The sequence below is a fragment of the Poeciliopsis prolifica genome, unplaced genomic scaffold (genome assembly GCF_027474105.1).
Source record: "Poeciliopsis prolifica strain line A6 unplaced genomic scaffold, Auburn_PproV2 SCAFFOLD117, whole genome shotgun sequence".
Taxonomy (NCBI): Eukaryota; Metazoa; Chordata; class Actinopteri; order Cyprinodontiformes; family Poeciliidae; genus Poeciliopsis; species Poeciliopsis prolifica.
Window position 1 is genome coordinate 56,134 of NW_026562492.1, and position 20,096 is coordinate 76,229.

At 40.4% G+C, this 20,096-nt stretch overlaps 1 protein-coding gene across 1 annotated transcript; it reads left to right on the plus strand.

Annotated features, from left to right (window-relative positions):
• The first annotated feature begins 1,959 nt into the window (after positions 1–1,959).
• Positions 1,960–19,455, plus strand: tmpoa (thymopoietin a). Its single transcript, XM_055024232.1, has 6 exons — positions 1,960–2,355; positions 8,905–9,022; positions 11,015–11,149; positions 11,931–12,061; positions 16,267–16,361; positions 18,021–19,455. Exons 1-6 carry the CDS (start codon positions 2,122–2,124, stop codon positions 18,421–18,423), a joined length of 1,116 nt encoding a protein of 371 aa, XP_054880207.1. The 5' UTR covers positions 1,960–2,121; the 3' UTR covers positions 18,424–19,455.
• The last annotated feature ends 641 nt before the right edge of the window (positions 19,456–20,096 follow it).

The window sequence follows — 20,096 nt, forward strand, 5'->3', positions numbered from 1 at the left end:
CAGTTATTACAACTAAAAACTAGCGATCAGGCCCGAAACCTGGGAGTAGTGATGGACTCGGACCTGAACCTTCAGAGCCATATAAAGACAGTTACAAAGTCGGCCTTCTATCACCTGAAGAACGTCTCCAGGATTAGAGGACTAATGTCTCAGCCAGATCTAGAGAAACTCATTCATGCGTTTATCTTTAGTCACATTGATTATTGTAACAGCGTCTTCACAGGCCTGTCCAACAAATCAATCCTCCAGCTGCAGCTGATCCAGAAGCTGCTGCTCCTGTTCTCACTACAAGCAGGAAGATAGAGACATAACAGCAGTTTTAAAGTCCCTCCACTGGCTCCCTGTAGCTCAAAGAATAGATTTTAAAATACTGTTGTTGGTTTACAAATCACTGAACGGTTTAGCACCACAATACATCAAAGATCTGCTGTTGTTGTGTCAACCTTCCAGACTCTCAGGTTCTGGTTCTGGTTCTGCTCTGCATCCCCAGAACCAGAACCAAGAGAGGAAAAGCAGCTTTCAGCATCTATGCACAACAAATTTGGAACAAACTTCCAGAAAACTGTAAAACAGCAGAAACCCTGACTTCCTTTAAATCTAAACTAAAAACACACCTGTTTAGAGTTGTTTTTGAAATGTAATCAATTCAAAATGTAGTGATGGAACTTGACTTAATGTATTGTTTATTCTATGTTGCATGACTTTGTGTTTTTGTGTTTATGATGTGAAGCACTTTGAAATGCCTTGCTGCTGAAATGTGCTATACAAATAAAATTTGATTGATTTGATTGATTGATTGATCAAATATTTAGAGGGAAGACACCAGATTTTCTTCCAATTCAGTTCTGAAGTCTAAGAGCTTACATTTAGATTAGATACCATTAATAAGGCATCTATTTCACAGTTGTTTTTTGCTGTTAGCGAAAAAATGTAGAAGCAAATTTAGCCAATGTTGGTGACAGGAAGATTCAGACTTAGTGGAGGTACAGACAGAAGTTACAGAGGATTTAAGAAATATTATAACACCAGACTGGATAGCATCAAAAACAAAAGCATATTCCCTTGGTGGTATGGGAATGATAAACTTTTTATTTTGAACATGGACTGAACGGCTTTGTTCACTTCCACCGCCTCCATTGCAAAAACTACAGACAGACTACAATTCTAAAACAGAGCAGAAAATTAACATAATCGTTCATGGTTTCTCCAGTGATCCAAGTAAACTGAAAGCTCAGACTAAATGAGATTTGAACAGAGCGGAATTGCGCAGGGAGGCAATGGCCAATCCAGGAAAAAGGACGAGGAGTTTGATTATCAATACATTCTGACTGAGAATGCATGCTGTTGGAAGGGGGACAGTTATTCTGCAAAGGTGATGACATACGAGGAAGTTAGGCCATCAACTCCTCAAGATTAGATTAGCTTCATGTGGCAGAGAACGAAGATTTCAGCAGGAAATAAACGGCTATTTGCATTTATTCCGTGTCGTAATCTGATCACAAGATGTCGCCAAAGTTCCTTTTATGACAATTTGAGCCTGGAAATTTTCTGCTCAATATTTCACTGCAACTGTAAATATTTCAAATTAAGCACGTGCTTAATTCGAAATATATTGTGTTGTGAATGTGTATATACACAGATGAATGTTTAAGATTAGGCCTATCTCTTTTAGATATCTCTTTTCATTGCCAAGAGGGATTGAAGATTTCTAAAACTTGCTTGAGAAAGAGAGAGAGAGGGAGAAAGAAAGAAAGAGAGCGAGAAAAAGAGAGAAAGAGAAATAGAGAGAAAGAAAGAGAGCGAGAGAAAGAGAGAGAAAAAGAAAGAAAGAGAGCGAGAAAAAGAGAGAGAGACCACATTCTGATTTCAGAAGCAATTAAATCAGTCATTTGGTCACCAGGGAAAAGGAATAGCAGGTTGTGTTATGATGACGTGTGATGTGAGTTTTATTTTGAAAAGTCAGGTCTCAGGAGGGCGTGGATTAAGTTCTCCAGCCTCGAGCTCTGGCCCTGGAGCCTCCAGGTTTCAGCCATATGCGTCTTATTCGCTCCGGTTTCGGTGTCGTCGCCAAGCTAATTTATTCAGGCTCTGTGGCTCCTCTGCCTTCATCTTAAGCTCGACATGCCGGAGTACCTGGACGACCCGTCTGTGCTCACCAAAGACAAGCTAAAGAGCGAGCTTGTTGCTCACAATGTGGAACTACCGAGCGGCAACCCGACCAAGGATGTGTATGTGCAGCTTTATCTAAAGAACCTGACGGTCCAGAACGAGAAGAACGTAGTTCTGGATGCGTTCTCCAGTGACGAGGAGCTGCCGCCTGTCGTGGCCTCCAATCGAAGCCGCTCTTCCGGAAGGGTAAGCCTTGTTCTCCGTGTCAGTCAACCAGCTGCCTCTTGTACTTTTCTTTTTACCGTGCTGATATTCAGATATTCACCGCTTCTGGTGGAACTGCGAAGTGAAAACGTTTAGTGCAGTTTGTATTATTGTTTTATAGATTATAGATCAGCTTGACGGTATTCCTAAACTAGTTTTTCTTTGCGGGACAAAAAGTTTTTTCCATTTCTTCCCATCCAGCCTCCAGCTGCGCCCCGCCTCCTGATGTCGGATGGTTGGTTAGACACAGCAAGCCTCTGATTGAGCTTATGATCTAACTAAATCACTTACTTAATGGCCACAGATTTGATCAAACTGGCGCTGTTCAGGTTTCTCTTCCCCCGGAGCTTTCCCACTTGAGTCTCAGTTTCAGTGAAGCTGGAAGTCATAACACAGCTGCAGCTGCCAGTTCAAAACATCCCATCCAGCTGCGGACAATGACATCAGGACTAGGTAATGACGTTTACTTTTCAAGGCAGGATTTCACAAAATGTAAACTTTTTGTAAAGAAACATAAACTCCTGATTTTGTGCTGATGTCATTAGGACACTAATGAACCGAGGATTCATTAGTGTTAGGGTTAGGGTAAGTTACTTTAAAAATAGAAGTGGTTGCACTTTTAATTTACTCTATTTAAAATGTGGTAGCAGTGAAACTATTTCAACAACAAATTACACAGCAGGATTTGTTAGAAGAATTTTGCATGGGTTAGTTCAACATGAGAGAGGAGGTCAGATTGAATGAATCTGGACTTGAATGACATTTTTATTTCTGAAAACTTTTAGGTTCATTGTTAGAAGAATGCACTTGCAGATGCTGCAGTGCTTTACTGAGTCAAACCTGTCTCTCTCTTTGTGTAACAAAATCAGCTGCTTTGCATTTGATACTATTCTAAATTTTACTTAAAAAGTCTCTATCATAAGTTTTTGCAAGTGAGTCCTTCTCTACTCTTAGCTAATTGTGTCAATGGTGGATTTAGAAGTAATTTAAAATCAGCTACATATACAGAGAAATACTGAATCTTACCATTGAAGATAATATTTCTGTCAGGGGTGAGAGATGCTTCATAAAATGACTTCTTCCTGCTCCAGTTCTCCTTTAACACTAATAAAGGAAATACTGGAAATAATATTAGCTACATTATGGTGTCACCAGGTGACCTTTGACCCCATCCAATCACTGAATAAATGCTTAGAACAGATAAATGTGTGGATGTGCCAAAACTTTCTCCAGCTGAACAAAAACAAAACTGAAGTCATTATTTTTGGACCTAAAGAGGAACGATCTAAAGTCAATGCACAGCTTCAGTTACTACAACTAAAAACTAGCGATCAGGCCCGAAACCTGGGAGTAGTGATGGACTCTGACCTGAACCTTCAGAGCCACATAAAGACGATTACAAAGTCGGCCTTCTATCACCTGAAGAACATCTCCAGGATTAGAGGACTAATGTCTCAGCCAGATCTAGAGAAACTCATTCATGCGTTTATCTTTAGTCTCATTGATTATTGCAACAGTGTCTTCACAGGCCTGTCCAACAAATCAATCCTCCAGCTGCAGCTGATCCAGAAGCTGCTGCTCCTGTTCTCACTAAAACCAGGAAGATAGAGACATAACAGCAGTTTTAAAGTCCCTCCACTGGCTCCCTGTAGCTCAAAGAATAGATTTTAAAATACTGTTGTTAGTTTATAAATCACTGAATGGTTTAAAGATCTGCTGTTGTGTGTCAACCTTCCAGACTCTCAGGTTCTGGTTCTGGTTCTGCTCTGCATCCCCAGAACCAGAACCAAATGAGGAGAAGCAGCTTTCAGCATCTATGCACAACAAATTTGGAACAAACTTCCAGAAAACTGTAAAACAGCAGAAACCCTGACTTCCTTTAAATCTAAACTAAAAACACACCTGTTTAGAGTTGTATTTGAAATGTAATATGTATGTAATGTATTGTTTATTCCATGATGCATGACTTTGTGTTTTTGTGTTTATGATGTAGAGCACTTTGAAATGACTTGCTGCTGAAATGTGCTATACTAATAAAAATTGATTTGATCAGTAACATATTTTCATGCACCTGTGTAACTTTGATGCCGTTTCTCAGAGTTGTTGAGTTGTTTTTGGAACTTGCACTGACCCCCTGCAGGCACAGACTGCTTGAATTCCACAAATACAAGTTCAAATGAGCTTCTCAGTAAATAAAATTTCTAAGTCCAAAGTTGCTACTGTATATTTATGAAATGAGCCTCCCTAGGGTTTACATTTGGCAGGGAGGAATGGGAAATTAATTTTCCAAATGAAAGGGTTCACATTTTCTTTTTAGGATAAAGGATTTTTAAATACCTAAAGGAGAAAATAATCTGAACCCTTGTTTTGATGTTGATACTTGCATTTTATGTAAAATTTCAGGATATTCTTTATTTTCGTTTTCCTGGAAATGCCCTACTTGCTATTGTCTAAAAATCTTTACCTGATTGTTTAGCAGCTGTTCTAAGAGCCACTTGTTGCTGTTGTTGATCAAGCTCTGCACTGGTGGGAATTACAAATGCACCTCTCAAACTGTTAAGTGTTCTCAGCAGAAGATTTTTTGCATGTGAAGCCACTTTATATAATTTTTTAAGAATTCTTCATAAATAAAATGGCTAAAAGTTTGAAAACAAAATACACTCCTAGCTTGAAATCTTACTAGTATCCTGCAGGATTAGGAAAGAATCCACAGAATTCAGCATGTAAGCTTTTTGTCTGCTTACATGTTGCTCCCGATGAATCATGTTGCAGATTTTTTTTTTTTTTACCTGCCAACCAAAAGGTTGGTAGAAGATGAGCTGAACATTACAGACCAGACAGGTTTCACCAGCTGACAACACAGCAGTGTGGAAACAGCAGAATGCTCAAAAAGGATTTATTGCCTCTGTCAGTTGTTCAGGATATGAAGTAACGACAACCATATAAAGGTGTACTTTCAGAGGAATGCTAGAGGGTGGGACAATAATCCAGCTCTTATACTCCATACTTCAATGTGAATAAGGATTTATAAGTTACAAGTAAACAGAAAAATACAGATTCTTTACTGGTAATACGTTTATATAATGAAGCCATTTGAAGTAAGAGAGTAGACATGTTTCTGCTCAGGCATGAATAATGGAATTCAAGTTTACAAGAAGCTAGATTTTTTTTAATCTTGCAAATTATTGCACACTGTACAGTGTACACTATTTCTAACGATTATTTTACAATGTGAAATAAATGAAGTTACATGCCTCTTGAAATGTTCCACATTTAGTCACATTATGCAAACAAAGATATTCTATTGGAATTTAATGTGAAAGAACACAAAGTGGAATACAGTTGTGAGGTAGAAAAAAATCACACATGATTCAAAGCACGTCCTACAAATAAACTAAAAAGTGTGATGTGCAAAAATATTCAGTCTCCCTGAGTCAGAACTTTGTGGACCCACTGTTTGCTGCAATTCCAGCTACTAGTCTTTAGGGTTTGTCTCTACCAGCTTTGGACTTTTAGTTGTTTAAAGTTCCTCTGTTCTTCTCTGCAAAACAGCTCTTCCTCAGTCTCAAGTTTTTTTCAGACTCCAAGTTTTCTTCCATTGTCCTGTATTTGGCTCCATCCATATGCTCAAGAAATTCTGATTCTATAGTGCCTTTTCACAGCAAGTTGTCTCAACACTCTTGACAAAAATCATTTCAATTCAATCACACACATCCTAGTCATCAAACAGTACAGTAAGCTCAACTAATTAGTCAAACAGTTTTAAAAAGTTTCTATTTAAGAAAACCCAGCAGAGCGAATTCAAAAAAAAATTCTTTTTTTTTATGATTATTATTTTAATTTTCAGTTTCTCATTGAAATTTCTAAATTGATACACTCTGGGATTAGACAAAATACTTCTTCAAGATATAAGTTATTGTAAGGAAGGTTAAACTTTATTAGATCTTAAGCTTGGTTTTGTATTTTTTATTTTAGTTTTCCAAGCCTGCTCCTGACAGCCGGTGGTTACCAGAGCAACCAGTATCTAGCAGCTGATTGGTTCTTTTCTGTTGTTGGTAATGGCACTCACCGCTCATTGCCCGCTGAATGCTCTCTGTGCCAGAGCGAAAGGCCACTCAGTTCCTCTTTGAGAACAACTCAGATGTCGTTGTAACTCACCTGTGCTGGAAGAAGTAAAGTTCATGCAAGAGACACTTCTTTCTTGTCAAGTGTCTTCAACTACTCACACGCCTCCATCACACCGGAAACCAAAAGCACAATATTATGTTATTCTGACTGGTCAGCACGTTAACGATATCTAAAATGCAGGAAATGTTTAGATTAAAAAAACGTTTAAGATATTTCTAATTTATTTGGAGATATCTTAAAAGGAATATTTACAACAGTATAGTTGTAAATATCTAAGCTAGTTTTGCCTTGTCATTATTTGCTTTCAATATATCTGTAATTCAATTTGCACTAATTGAATCTTATAGACTCCTATCTACAGTACATCGAAGGTATCTTGCATTATAGTGTCATTCAATCTTTAATTAGAATTACGACTAGTTAGAACAAAAAGGGAAATCTTATATTGACTTTATGGCATGACATGCATGTGGGAAGACAAAGGGAAGATTTGGTTTCAAATAAAGCAATCACAGATCCTATTACAACTGCTAAGGCAAGCCTCTTTACTGAGGGAACTCTTTGTGCATGTGGTTAAAAGTTAAAGACCAGCCTTATGTTGGATTTTATTTGCAATGTGTTGTGAAACCTAGTGTTTACATGCAAGTGCATACTGTAAAATATGAGGAATATGTAATGGCAATAATGAAAATATTTTCCATCTTGGTGACGGAGAGCTACACAGTCCATTGTTACTCTGCCAAGCAGTTCAGCGTAAAACCACAAGTCCTGGCATGCTGCACATTTGACTACTTTCTATAAGCTGATAATAAAGAGAAATATTACTTCATTGGAGCTGGGTGTAGCTGCAGAGGAGGGAGCACAAAGTTTCACTCGAGAAAAGACTGCTGTGATCATAAAACATGAGATCAGATTTCGCGTAGGAAGAACATCTCCACCCATTTCACACAGACGGAACCACAGCTTCACTCCTCTTTGACACAGAGCATTTTCTCTTCGGCTTTCCTCTCATTTCTGGCGGTTAGCCACACTTCACTGAATTACAGTCAGTGTTTTGCTGCTTTTTTTCTGCGCATCCCATCAAACAGTGGAGGGACTGCTACTGAATGATTCAAGTGTAGCAAAGTTTTTTCAGTAAACGTTAGAGGAGTATGCTCTGAAGTTAATAGGTTTGGGTGTATTTAAATTAATGACTAAGATGGACAGATTTACGCTCCACAACAGGTTCAGAATGTTAAAATTCTGCTAGACCTCAACAAAGCAGTCGCACCTTTGTGAACATCGAGAAATTCAAAAGGGAAAAGAATTTCATCAGTGAGTTGTTCTGTCAGTTCTGGGAGAGGAGAATACAACCAGGTCCTTTCTGCATTGGGTTTCTGTCGGATGGCAGAGAGCTAGCAAATCTGTGAATTAACTAAGTTTGGACCAAGTGTTAGTATGAAAACCATTTACCCGCCATTATTGATAGCCATGCTAACTATCCTGAGCTAGTTAGCTTCGATCTGGAGAACTAGCTATAGTCTAGCAGAGAGAAAGGGGAAGCTGTGAGTTCACCACCTTTAAGCCACATTACTGGGTCATCTTGCACGAGATCACTGAACCTTCAAAATGTAAAATAAAAACACACACCTGCCAAGTGTGCCAAACATCACCACTTTTGCAGCACATCCGGTTAAAGAGTCATGCAAAAAAACGGAGCTTTGTGGTTTAGACCACCCAAAGGTGTACACATAATTGCAGGAGACTTTAACATTCCAGCTTGAAGACTGCGCTAAAGCTATACCAGCAGGTGGAATGGTCTACAAGGGAAGAGATCATGTTTACATCAGGCATGCGTACAGAGCCACAAATCCTCCCTCACCTCGGCCAGTCAGACCATCTGTCTCTCCTACTGTCCTCAACCTACATCCCCTCAGACGCAGAGCCAGGGCCACCAAAAGGATGGTTCCAACCAGGCCTCAGAATGAACTCAAACTGCAGGACAGTTTCAGCCAGAGGGGGACTTATTTGAACACCAGGAATTGGAGATAGTCACAAGAACTGTACTGGACTACATCCAGTTGTCCATCAGGAATATGTCTGTGGAAAACAAAAACCAAAACAAAAAACATCTGGACATTTCTTAACCAGAAGTAAAAAGAAGAATTTATTAAACTGACAACTCTTGATCAAAAATTACTAAACTTAATTAATCTATTTTGGTTCTGCGAAAGCAAGGTGTTCTTTTGCAACCATTTTTAAATATTTATTTTAAAATATCTGAATATTTTTGGATGAGTTGCAACAATAGTTGCTGTTTCAATCATGCCATTCAGTGAGGCTGAGGAGTGACTTGTGAATGAAAATAAACTTGTGCAGGATTGCATTAAGTTTGAGTTTTAACTGTCTGCTTCTGTGCCACAGAAAGCCGCCACGAAATCAAACAAACATCATGTGGAGCAAGTTGACATCACATCACTTACTGACGAGAGCCTGAGGGACGAATTGCAAAAGCATGGGATGAAAGTGGGGCCAGTTGTAGGTGAGTGCTTCTTCCAGCTGCTCTTTGCACAGAATAAAATGTCTGCTGTGGGTGATGCACGAGTCAAAACATAGGAAAGAGTTGTTTTTGTAGCCACAGTCATGTGATTCAAGTTTACACACCCTTAATGGGAGGGATGCCTCATATTAAAGCACACCTCCTCTGAGATCTGTAGATTTGGGAACGGGATTAGCCACTGCCCCCTGCAGGTTATAGTGAAATAGTGCATGAGTATTTGAGGCCCCAATAGGCACTGCTGCGCTCAGCACAGTAAGACACCATAAACTCATGTAGAGACTAGCATTGTTCCTTAAAATGGCTTCAGAGAGTTCACTTTTCACTATCATTAATTCAAACAGGGTTAGGGTAGGGTTAGGCACAGTCGTTTCCCACAGAAATACAGGTCAACCACAACGGCAACTCTGAGTCTGAGATCTACAGCGACACTGAGGACGGTATAAACATATGAACTCATTGTGCATGACTCAGGGATCGAAGCATTCTTGAACATTTTTCAGAATGAAGATCTCTATCCAGGCACAAAATTGTATTGATTTGATGAATTGCAGGATGTTCCGATCTCTTTATGAGACCGGAAATCAGGAATGATCACGTAGTTTCGGACTTGATTGGAATTGAGCATTACATCCTGATCAAGGATAAGATGTGTACTGTGTTAATACATAGCAGTCTGCTAAATCACGCTGTTGGGAGATGGTTGCCAAGAACCCCAGAACAGCTGTATTTGATCGATGTGGTTCCGGTGGCAACATTCCAGGTATGTTTTTGATGAAGGAATAACATTATAACATGATGTAAAGCTCAGAAAAGTTTATTTTACAGGATATTGTTCCTTTTTAGGTATTGGTCTTGTGCTGGTTGGTGGGAGAATAAATAAATCTGGTCTATCAGTACTAAACCCCCCTGTCTCACCCCCCTGCTATCAGACATGTGCTGCGTTCCTCCTGAGCTTTGCCTTAGAGGGTTAAACTTTTTGTTGTCCACCTTAGTTTTACTTTTGAAGTTGGTGTATGCCAAACTTACCCAAAATTAGCTAACAGCAAACTTCTTTTTCTAAAAGCCGTTTTGGCCGATGCGTTTAACTGTCTGACCCATTGACAACCTGTCAACAGATTGATGTTACATCTTTAGGACGTTCAAACCAAACTGAAGTGACAGAGTGGTGGCGTTTCAGACCTGGAAAATCCAGAATGGATCAACATTCATCATCTTTTCTGTATCAGGATCTGAACTGACCACAAACTGCAGACAGGAAGTAGATAGCCAGAAGCCCAGAAATAGATGGCTCGTGGGCTGGATGTGGGCCCTGTGCCGCCATTTGAGGGCCACTGCTCCATAGAGGTTGAGTCAGCAATCAGCCAGTCATCATGAGCCAGAAGATGTTGGGGATTCCTGGAAACTTGTTCCTTCTTGATTCTTCCATTTACAATGGCTGCAATGCGTTCATTGCACAACGTTACACATAGATGTATTTAAGTGTTTACATCACTGTGAACACTTCACACTTTGCCATATTTAGTGCTTAATCTGTGGTATAAATTATAAAATAAAATAAAACTGGGGTACGTCTCAACCTGGAAATTATCGGGGAGATGAATAGGATTGTGAGAAAACACTGAAATATTGTGTGGACTTTGGTTTAGGTTTGAAACTGCTTTACAGACTTTTGTTCATTTGAAAGTTCATATATTTATGAGTACAGGCATATACACAGGTACTGTGTTAATACATCTGAAAACAACGTTCGCAAGTTTTAGGCCCCATTTTGTGCATATGCAAGCTTTGCAAATGACACCCCCAGAATTTGACTAGGACCATTTAAAATTGATCATGCTTTAACAGAGCCCATTGCTGCTCTGACTTGTTTTTGTGCTGAAAGTTGAAACGCCTCTTATACATCTCATCTTTGTGTGGCCTCTATAGGACGGTCCTGGTTTTACCATGCATTTCTTTCCGTGTTGTTCTATCCAGACTCAACCCGTGAACTGTATCAGAAGAAGCTGCAGAAGTTCTTGGACGACAGTCCTGCACAGTCGTTTCCCACAGAAATACAGGTCAACCACAACGGCAACTCTGAGTCTGAGATCTACAGCGACACTGAGGACGGTATAAACATATGAACTCATTGTGCATGACTCAGGGATCGAAGCATTCTTGAACATTTTTCAGAATGAAGATCTCTATCCAGGCACAAAATTGTATTGATTTGATGAATTTCAGGATGTTCCGATCTCTTTATGAGACCGGAAAGAAGGGAATGATCACGTAGTTTCGGACTTGATTGGAATTGAGCATTACATCCTGATCAAGGATAAGATGTGTATGAATATTTATTCTCAACACAAATGGGAACATAACAGTATCTATCAGTAGTACTGATGGAAGTGGGAGGCAGGGACGCATGGGTTCGTATTTCAAGAGTAGGCAAAGAATAAAACAAAAAATAAGGGACCTACTCTATCTGTCTTCGCGCTACCTAACTTTCTAAAGGTAATTTTGAATTATTGGATTAGGACTTTTCATCGGCCAGTACTCAGAACCAAAGGATTTGGACTGAAGGGACAAAAAACCCAATGGGATATTCTTAGTTGGATCCATACTTCAAAATCAAAATGATGGATTTTGATTACTTTTGTTTCAAAAGTAATCAAAATCCAAAACCAAATGTCACAGTAATGGTGACAATTGCCTTTCTTTGTTATACCCTGAGTCATGTCTAGTGGTTCAATACAGTCAGACTGAATCTACCTTTAGAAGTCAAATAATATAAATCAAATTAAATTGGTCCTGTGGAAGACTGACACAGATCTAAACCTTTTGTCTGTCTCAAAGGAAGGACACACATGTGTTGTGGAACAGTTGTAATGAACTTTATTGTGTATTGCAGTAGTGATAGCAGTACCAGAACCTGTGATTGAACCTGAAGCAGTTCCAGTGGTGGAGACACAAGTGAGGAGCAGAGGGAAGTCCTCAGCGAGCAGTCAGAGCAGCACCAGCAGCAGCAGCCAGAACCAGGCGGTAAGAAGATGGTTCAGAAATCTGACTCTGCATAACTGAACAGCTGCTGCAGGGAAGACCTGTGATTCCTCAATAGTACTGCTTTCTCCAGTGCTGCCAGCTGGTGTCTTAGGCTACACTGCAGCCTGAAGTGGCCCCAATCAGATTTGTTTGTTTGCTTTTATGCAACCTGTATCTGATCTTTTCATGAGAGTCTTGCATCACAACATAGACCCAACTTTGACAAATGCTCCCCAAGCCACTTGAAAATATGTTCCTAAATCTGATTAGTTTCTGATGTTTTCAAATGTGACCTGTGTCTATACGGCCAGGCTGCATTTCAACCTGAACATCATTTGTACTCGACAAACATCACGATTATGAACCCTAAAGAAAACAACCGTGGCGGACTATAAAATTGGCAAATATTCTCCATCATTACCATCTATGTGTACTTGGCACACTCATTACATGTGACGTTATTGTGCCGTTCACTGCGCATTGCCAGGGAATTGTACTTTATTGTTTTGATTGCGAACAGACAATAATTTGCAAGCGAGCAGAGACAAGTTTTGAGCACGAGGAGAAAGGTTTGAGATAGCAGTGAATATTTGAAAGAGTACAAAAGTTTTGATTACAAGCATTATAAGGTTAGAGAACAAAGACATGAAGTCCTACTTTCAGACTGAAGACGTGTGCTCCTGACTTATGGCAGAAAAATGTCCCCATACATTTTTACTGTGTTTGCAGTTCACACAGAGGATCACATGTAAGTCGTAGATATTATGAAATTTGAACCATTAAGCGTGTTTATATCACATAAACTCTGTATACTTAAATGTAGAAAGTATATCTCTAGTTGTTCCAAAAGCACCTGAGAGTACACTTGGTACACTTGGAATTGTGATTTTCTCCAATTGAATTACAAACTACCTTACCAAAAAAGCTTACAAAAGCACAGACTTAGGGGTTTCAAAATAACATTCTTCAAGTCAAATAATCTTTAACTAACTTGAAGCATACTGATGATTAGTCTGGCTTCAAGTAAGCGGAAGTATTCTAAAATTGTATATACTTAGTAAATTTATGTTTTACAAGAGCAGTCAGGGATGTAATGTATATCACAGTTGTGGAAAAATACTTAGACATTATCAAGCATGTTTCCATAGCAACCTGGTATTTCACAGGGTGTGGAGACCTTTGAGATCCTCTGTATAGTTTTAGATTTATGTCACTAAAACCTTCAATAAGCCATCAAACACAGAAACTCCTGACAGCAGGCAAGCAACATGTCTGCCACCAGTCAGTCTCTGATTTATTGCCTGATAGTAATGATCATTGAACTTAAAATGCTCTTTATCTCTGTGAGGCAGATGGGCAGTGAGTGCAGCAGATGGAAAGGAAACAGCAGCTGCTTTTCATTAGGTTCCTTCATCGCTATCAAAGGAAGCAAATTCTTTCCTCTTTTAAGCTGGAGATCAGCCACACCCAGCTCAATGTCAACACGTAGGGTTCCTGACTTCAATAAAACACAGAATATGAATTCACTCCTGCCATGCTCATACAAGGTACTTGCACATCATTTAGTATGTGGATGATTCTATAGTGGTTTGTCTCATCAGGGACACAACAAACTGGTCTACAGAGAGGAGATGAAACGTCGGGTGGACTGGTGTGATGCAAGCAATCTAACACACTGACCACGTACAACACATGTGGTCAGTGTGTCAACAAAACATTTTTTATTTTGCTTTGTTGAGTTTCAGGAAAAATCAACCAAGGCACACATTCTCCCTTCATCAATGATGCTGCAGCGACCAGGACACTTTGACCTGCTCCCTCCAAACCTCTGGTCTGGTGAAGAAAGCTCAGCAACCTCTGCACTTTTATGTCCGATGAGAAAATCAAACCTCCCCCCTCTCATCCTCACCTCTTTCTACAGAGGGATAATAGAGAACAAACTGCCCATCAGCATCTCTGTATGGTTTGGAGCATTTAACACATGAAAAGAGCAGTGAGGACAGCTGAGAAAATCTTTGCTACTGAGCTTCCTTCCATCCTTGACACCGCTCACAGTCGCTGCCTGTCCAGGGCTCCACCAATCACAAAGACCCTTCCATCCTCACCGTGGTCAAATCTTCCTGCTGCCCTCAGGGAAAAGTTTTAGCAACTTCAAACACAGAACAAACGGATTCCATGACAGCTTCATTCCTAATGCAATAACACTACTAAACTCCCATTAGTCTTTTTATTGTATGTTTATATTGATACTTTTTATCATTTATTTTATTATTAGAGCCTTGCAATGAAAATTTGCTCAATATATGTGCCATATGAATATACAACTGACTTACAAAGTGTGCATTTCTAAAAATAATAATTTAAATTCAGATACATCCCAATTGGTCCTAGTTATAAAACGGTGCATTAAGCTCAGTTGAATCTACTTTCTATTGAAAGTAGATTAAAAAGTTTCTATCTAATGAAACCCTGTAGGGGATGGAGTCATTAACCTGCAGCCTTTACTGATCCTGGATCAGCATGTAGTGACAATCACTTGCATTGTGATATTGACTTAGCAACAATTTCTCATACCAAAAATACATGTAGCAACAGTGGAAAGGAAAAACGTCTCTTTAAAATGAAGAAACCTCCAGCAGAACCAGAATCTGGCAGAGTAAAAACGGCCATCTGCTTCAACCAACTGGGAGTTTGAGAAGACGCATACGGAAATGGATTTCAGAAATTAATTATTTTATTTATTGATGTCAAATTAAAAATAAATTAATTCATTAATTCACACTGCTCTTCCAAAATCCGAGGTTCGGATAGTCGAACCTCGGATTTTGGAAGAGCAGTGTGGTTTTCGTCCTGGTGGTGGAACACTGGACCAGCTCTACACCCTCAGCAAGATCCTGGAGGGTGCATGGGAATTCACCCAACCAGTCCACATGTGCTTTGTGGACTTGGAGAAGGCATTCGACCATGTCCCTTGGGGTGCCCTGTGGGGGTTCTCCGAGAGTGTGGGGTATCGGGCTCTTTGATACAGGCTGTCAGGTCCCTGTATGACCAGTATCAGAGTCTGGTCCGCATTGCTGGCAATAAGTCAGGCTCGTTCCCGGTGAGGGTTGGACTGCGCCAGGGCTGCCCTTTGTCACCGATTCTGTTCATTTCTTTTATGGACAGAATTTCTAGGCGCAGCCAAGCTGTTGAGGGGATCCGTTTTGGTGGCCTTAGGATTGCATCTCTGCTTTTTGCAGATGATGTGGTCCTGTTGGCTTCATCGGGACGTGATCTGCAGCTCTCGCTGGAGCAGTTCGCAGCCGAGTGTGAAGCGGCCGGGATGAGTATCAGTGCCTCCAAGTCCGAGGCCATGGTGTTAAGCCGGAAAAGGGTAGAGTGCCTTCCCCGGGTCGAGGGAGATGTCCTGCCCCAAGTGGAGGAGTTCAAGTATCTCAGGATCTTGGTCACGAATGAGGGAAGAAGGGAGTGGGAGATCGACTGGCGGATTGGTGCAGCATCCGCTGTGAAGCGGGTGCTGTACCGGTCCGTCGTGGTGAAGAGAGAGCTGAGTCAAAAAGCGAAGCTCTCGATTTACCAGTCAATTACGTTCCTACCCTCATCTATGGTCATGAGCTTTGGGTAATGACTGAAAGAACAAGATCGCGGATACAGGCGGCCGAAATGGGTTTCCTCCGTAGGGTGGACTTAGAGATAGGGTGAGAAGCTCGGTCATCCCGGAGGGACTCAGAGTAGAGCTGCTGCTCCTCCACATCGAGAGGAGCCAGTTGAGGTGGCTCGGGCATCTGGTCAGGATGCCTCCTGGACGCCTCCCTGGTGAGGTGTTTCGGGCACGTTCCACCGGGAGGAGGCCCCGGGGAAGACCCAGGACACGCTGGAGGGACTATGTCTCTCGGCTGGCTTGGGAACGCCTTGGGATTCCCCCGGAGGAGCTGGAGGAAGTGGCTGGGGAGAGGGAAGTCTGGGCCTCCCTTCTGAAGCTGCTACCCCCGCGACCCGACGGACGGACGGATAATTTTTTATTTATTTATTTTTGATTACAGGATACATAAAGTTTATAAAGCTATGACTTTAAAACAGGGAAATGTACCAAACCATAATATTTATGTATTGTTAGAACTCTGCTGTATGCCAATGTGACTGTGGAGACAGATGTGACAGTCATAAAATCTGATGACATTCACTGTTGCTCTTTCTCTGTGCAGGTTGAGAAAATCACTTCCAATGATCAGACACTTAAAGTGGAGAAAGATGTTCTGAAGGAGCTTTTTCCTGATTTAAGTAGTCCAACAGGAATCAGGTAACCAGTGGTCTCATTTCTAAAACATTTCATTTTATCTATGCTTTGTGTCTATATTTCCAAAACTGAAAATGGCCAAATAACTCCAGACTTATAAAACCGTATTCATGCACCCCAGACAGCAATTCCCCCTTTGTAGATCACAGCTACACCTCCATGTTTACACACCAAAACGTAAGGTCCAGCCTCAAGTTCTGTCCTCTAAATCCACACATCCAACCATAAATGGTCAATGCAAAGTACTTCAGTAATAATAAGCTAACTCATTTACATACACCTTATCAGTGTCATTTAAGAACCAAAAATAGCAACTGCAAAGAAAAGAGTACGGGGATGTAATGGATCCACGTGTCTCACCAACACATCGATCCAAGAGCAATTCACTAGGGAGTCTAAGTGGACCAATAAGCCAATCATCCAGCACACAGTGTATCCATAATGCAGCATTATGCATGGGTGGATGCTAATTTATCTTTCCTTGACTTCACTCCAGCAGCATCCTCCAAGACAGTGACATTGTATCACCGATGACCTGTCTGATAATAGAGACATTTACAGGCAGTTTTGTATGCAATATGTACAAGCTAATATGCTTCTTCAAAAGTTCTTTATATCCTCACTCCATGTCAAAACTGCACTCTTTAAAGGATATCGTACTCCAATGTTTACTGGCCGGCTGTGGCGGCATAACAGGAAAAGTAGCGTGCATAATCTCCAGGTCAATGAAGGCACCAGGATGCTACTGAAGGGGCAGAGATGGAGTCAGTCAGTATAAATGTCAGTGTCCCCACCTGTGCTGCTATGTTTGAAAACCTTATGTACAGTATAGGTTAATCTGAGCATTCAGACTTTCACCAATCCTGTTCACAGCTCACTTTGGTTCTTCTATAGTTTGTGGAATCGCTGGCGCTTTAGTTTATATGGCAGTGGATGAAAATTTAACTTTTATTGTGTTTTTGCTATTGTTCTGTCTGTTTTTGTTTATGATGGACCTTACATGTGTCTGTGTGGTTTGGTTGATGATGTAGTATCTTAATAATGACACTTAAGAGAGCACACCTCAGCCCAATAATGAAATCTTTATGATTTCATTATTGTTAATGAAATACAATATATTCTCTTTTCAATGAGATATGAGTTTACCTGGATACACTGACTGTATTAAGCACTTTGAATTGGCCTGTTGCTGAAATGTACAAATAAGCGACTTGATATGGTTATGAACTGAAAGCTGCATGTCTGGGAGATTTGGAGCCATTTCTGTCTCAGCATCCTGTTATCGCCCCTGTGATCAGGGGCGATAACCTGTTGGCTCAGAAACATCAAGCCAACAGGTTAGTGAAAGAAAAGCTGTTTGCTCAGGTCTTTGCCTTTGCTTCTCTGCTCTTCTACAAATGTGCCAAAGTGAGGCACATACACCCAATTCCCTTTACACACTTATTTTAGTTTTGGGACTTTGAACCAATAACAGCAAAGCAGTCAGAGGTTAATATTTTATTGATTTTCATTTTACTAGTATGATTTTTTTGTTATCAAATGTCAGCTGATTTAATTCTTCTCGATACAAGTGTGAGAGTTGTAGTGTAGCTCAGCAACACTCAATTAGGCCTGATTTGTGTTTTTTATGAGAATCTTGACTCTAATCTCTATTTTTCACAGTGCCAGCTGCCGAAAGCCCATCCGAGGAGCAGCTGGACGGCCGCTAATCTCCAGTGACTTATGGAGTGATGAGAATTCCTGTCTGTCTCCAAAGACCACAAAGACCAGCAGCTACTCCTACACAGGGAGCCATGCAGTCAACAGAGTGTCCAGTTTGAATCCTGCCACCTCCTTCACATCTTTTAGCTCCTCTAGTTCCTCCTCCTCCTCCAAGCTTTCTGCTACAGCTCCATCTGCAGGTCCACCCAGAGCAGTGCGGCGCAGTGTGACTTTATGGAAAAAGCTGGCCCTGTTTGCTATTTTGGCCACATTCATGATTTTTGTTTACCTGACCATGGAGACCAACTCTGTCAGCCCATTTCAGGCCTCAGACTCAAAATCATTTGCAAGTGGAACACCATAAAGAGTGCATATATAGTTTGAAGGGGCCTAGTCACTGTCAATGCCTCTACTTCATTTTTAAGGTGTGAATTTGCAGTGTAGCCAGTTTATCTTACCTCAAGATTACCTGATGTCAAATTCTATTTTTAAGGAAGTGTCTTTCTTCCCTAATAAGTCTTAAGTTGTAAAGGTCTAAGTTGTGATGTAGTGACATTTGCCCCAAAGGATTACTTTCAGCAGATGTGAAAGGGTTGACTCTTGTCTTGCTGTCTTGGTCCATTATTGACCCTGGACTTATACCAGAATTACCCACTGATCATTTTTAGAAAAATAAACAAGAACTTTCTTCTTAATATGTTTTTTTTAAACTTCAATTCTTGATATATTTTCTTGAGGCTTCTTGTGAAACTTAATTGAATTCCTTTATTTCATTCTTATGTAGTCATATTAAATAAACTTTAGTGTTTCAGTTTGCTGATTATGCTGTTTTTGATCATCCTCCTGTTGGAAATTGTTGCATTTATCACTTTATGTTTTGGATTTGTTTTGTGCTCTCTTTGGAATAGTTATTATAAACACCATCTTTGTGTTTTTAGTGACAACATTCACAAAGAGCACAAGGCTAGACAGGTAAAGATATAAATGCCCCATCAGGACATTTTACATTGGATCAAACAAGAAGAGATATTTATTAGAATTCAACCTCTCAACAAGTTTCCAAAGGTCAATTGGAACAAAAACAACCCAGATAGGAAAATGAGTGAATCAACATTGAAACAAAGTCGGGCAGAAACATTGGATCCATATTGAAGCCTGACATTAAAATGATACTGAAAGTGGTCGGTGACTTGCATGTTGAATCAACGTTGAGGTTTCATCCATAACTGACATATCAGTGTTGATTCAATCATTATCTGAATGTGGATTTGCATGCATATTTGTGTTGATTTTATATTGAATCAATGTTTGGAATTAATGTTGACTCATGTCCACTTTTTGGTCTGATAAGTCTACATCATGGCATACTATTAAAAGTTTCTTCACTGCTGTTAAATGCAATGCAGTCAATTCATGAAATACTGGTCAAAGGTCACATCACCTCTGTCCTTCCCCCTTCACTTCAGAGGAGGTAAAACTTTTTGTATAATGGTGCAACAGCAACTTGCTTTTGAATGTGGGAAAAACCAAAGAACTGATGATCAACTTCAGGAGGAAACACCATGTCCACACCCTGTTCAACATCCAGAACCCTGCTGTGGAGATTGTCACACACCTAATGTTCCTCAGGGTCCACATAGCAGACACTTTCTCCTGGTCGCTGCACACTGTCAAAAGGGCACTTCCTGTACAGACACTTAAGAGAGCACACCTCAGCTCAATAATAGGAGAGGGAGGGGACCTTAGCGATTTTTGTTGTCCTTGACAGGTAGCGTTGTTTTGCCAGATACCCAGTGGGTGGCAGTGTGACCCCAACCATTTTACACATGGTATTCATATGTATGAATGTGCTTTTCTGTGTTTGACTCTCTTTTTTTTTAACAATTGCTAAATATTCAGGACACCCCCAATTTTTATAACTTTTTTTTTTTAGTTTGTTCGTGGGTGATAAGAGAATAACTTTGCTGGGACAGAAGCCAAAGTGCAAAGCCAATCCGTTTGAAAGTCATTCTGAGGTCGCCAGAAGAACCGCCCTAA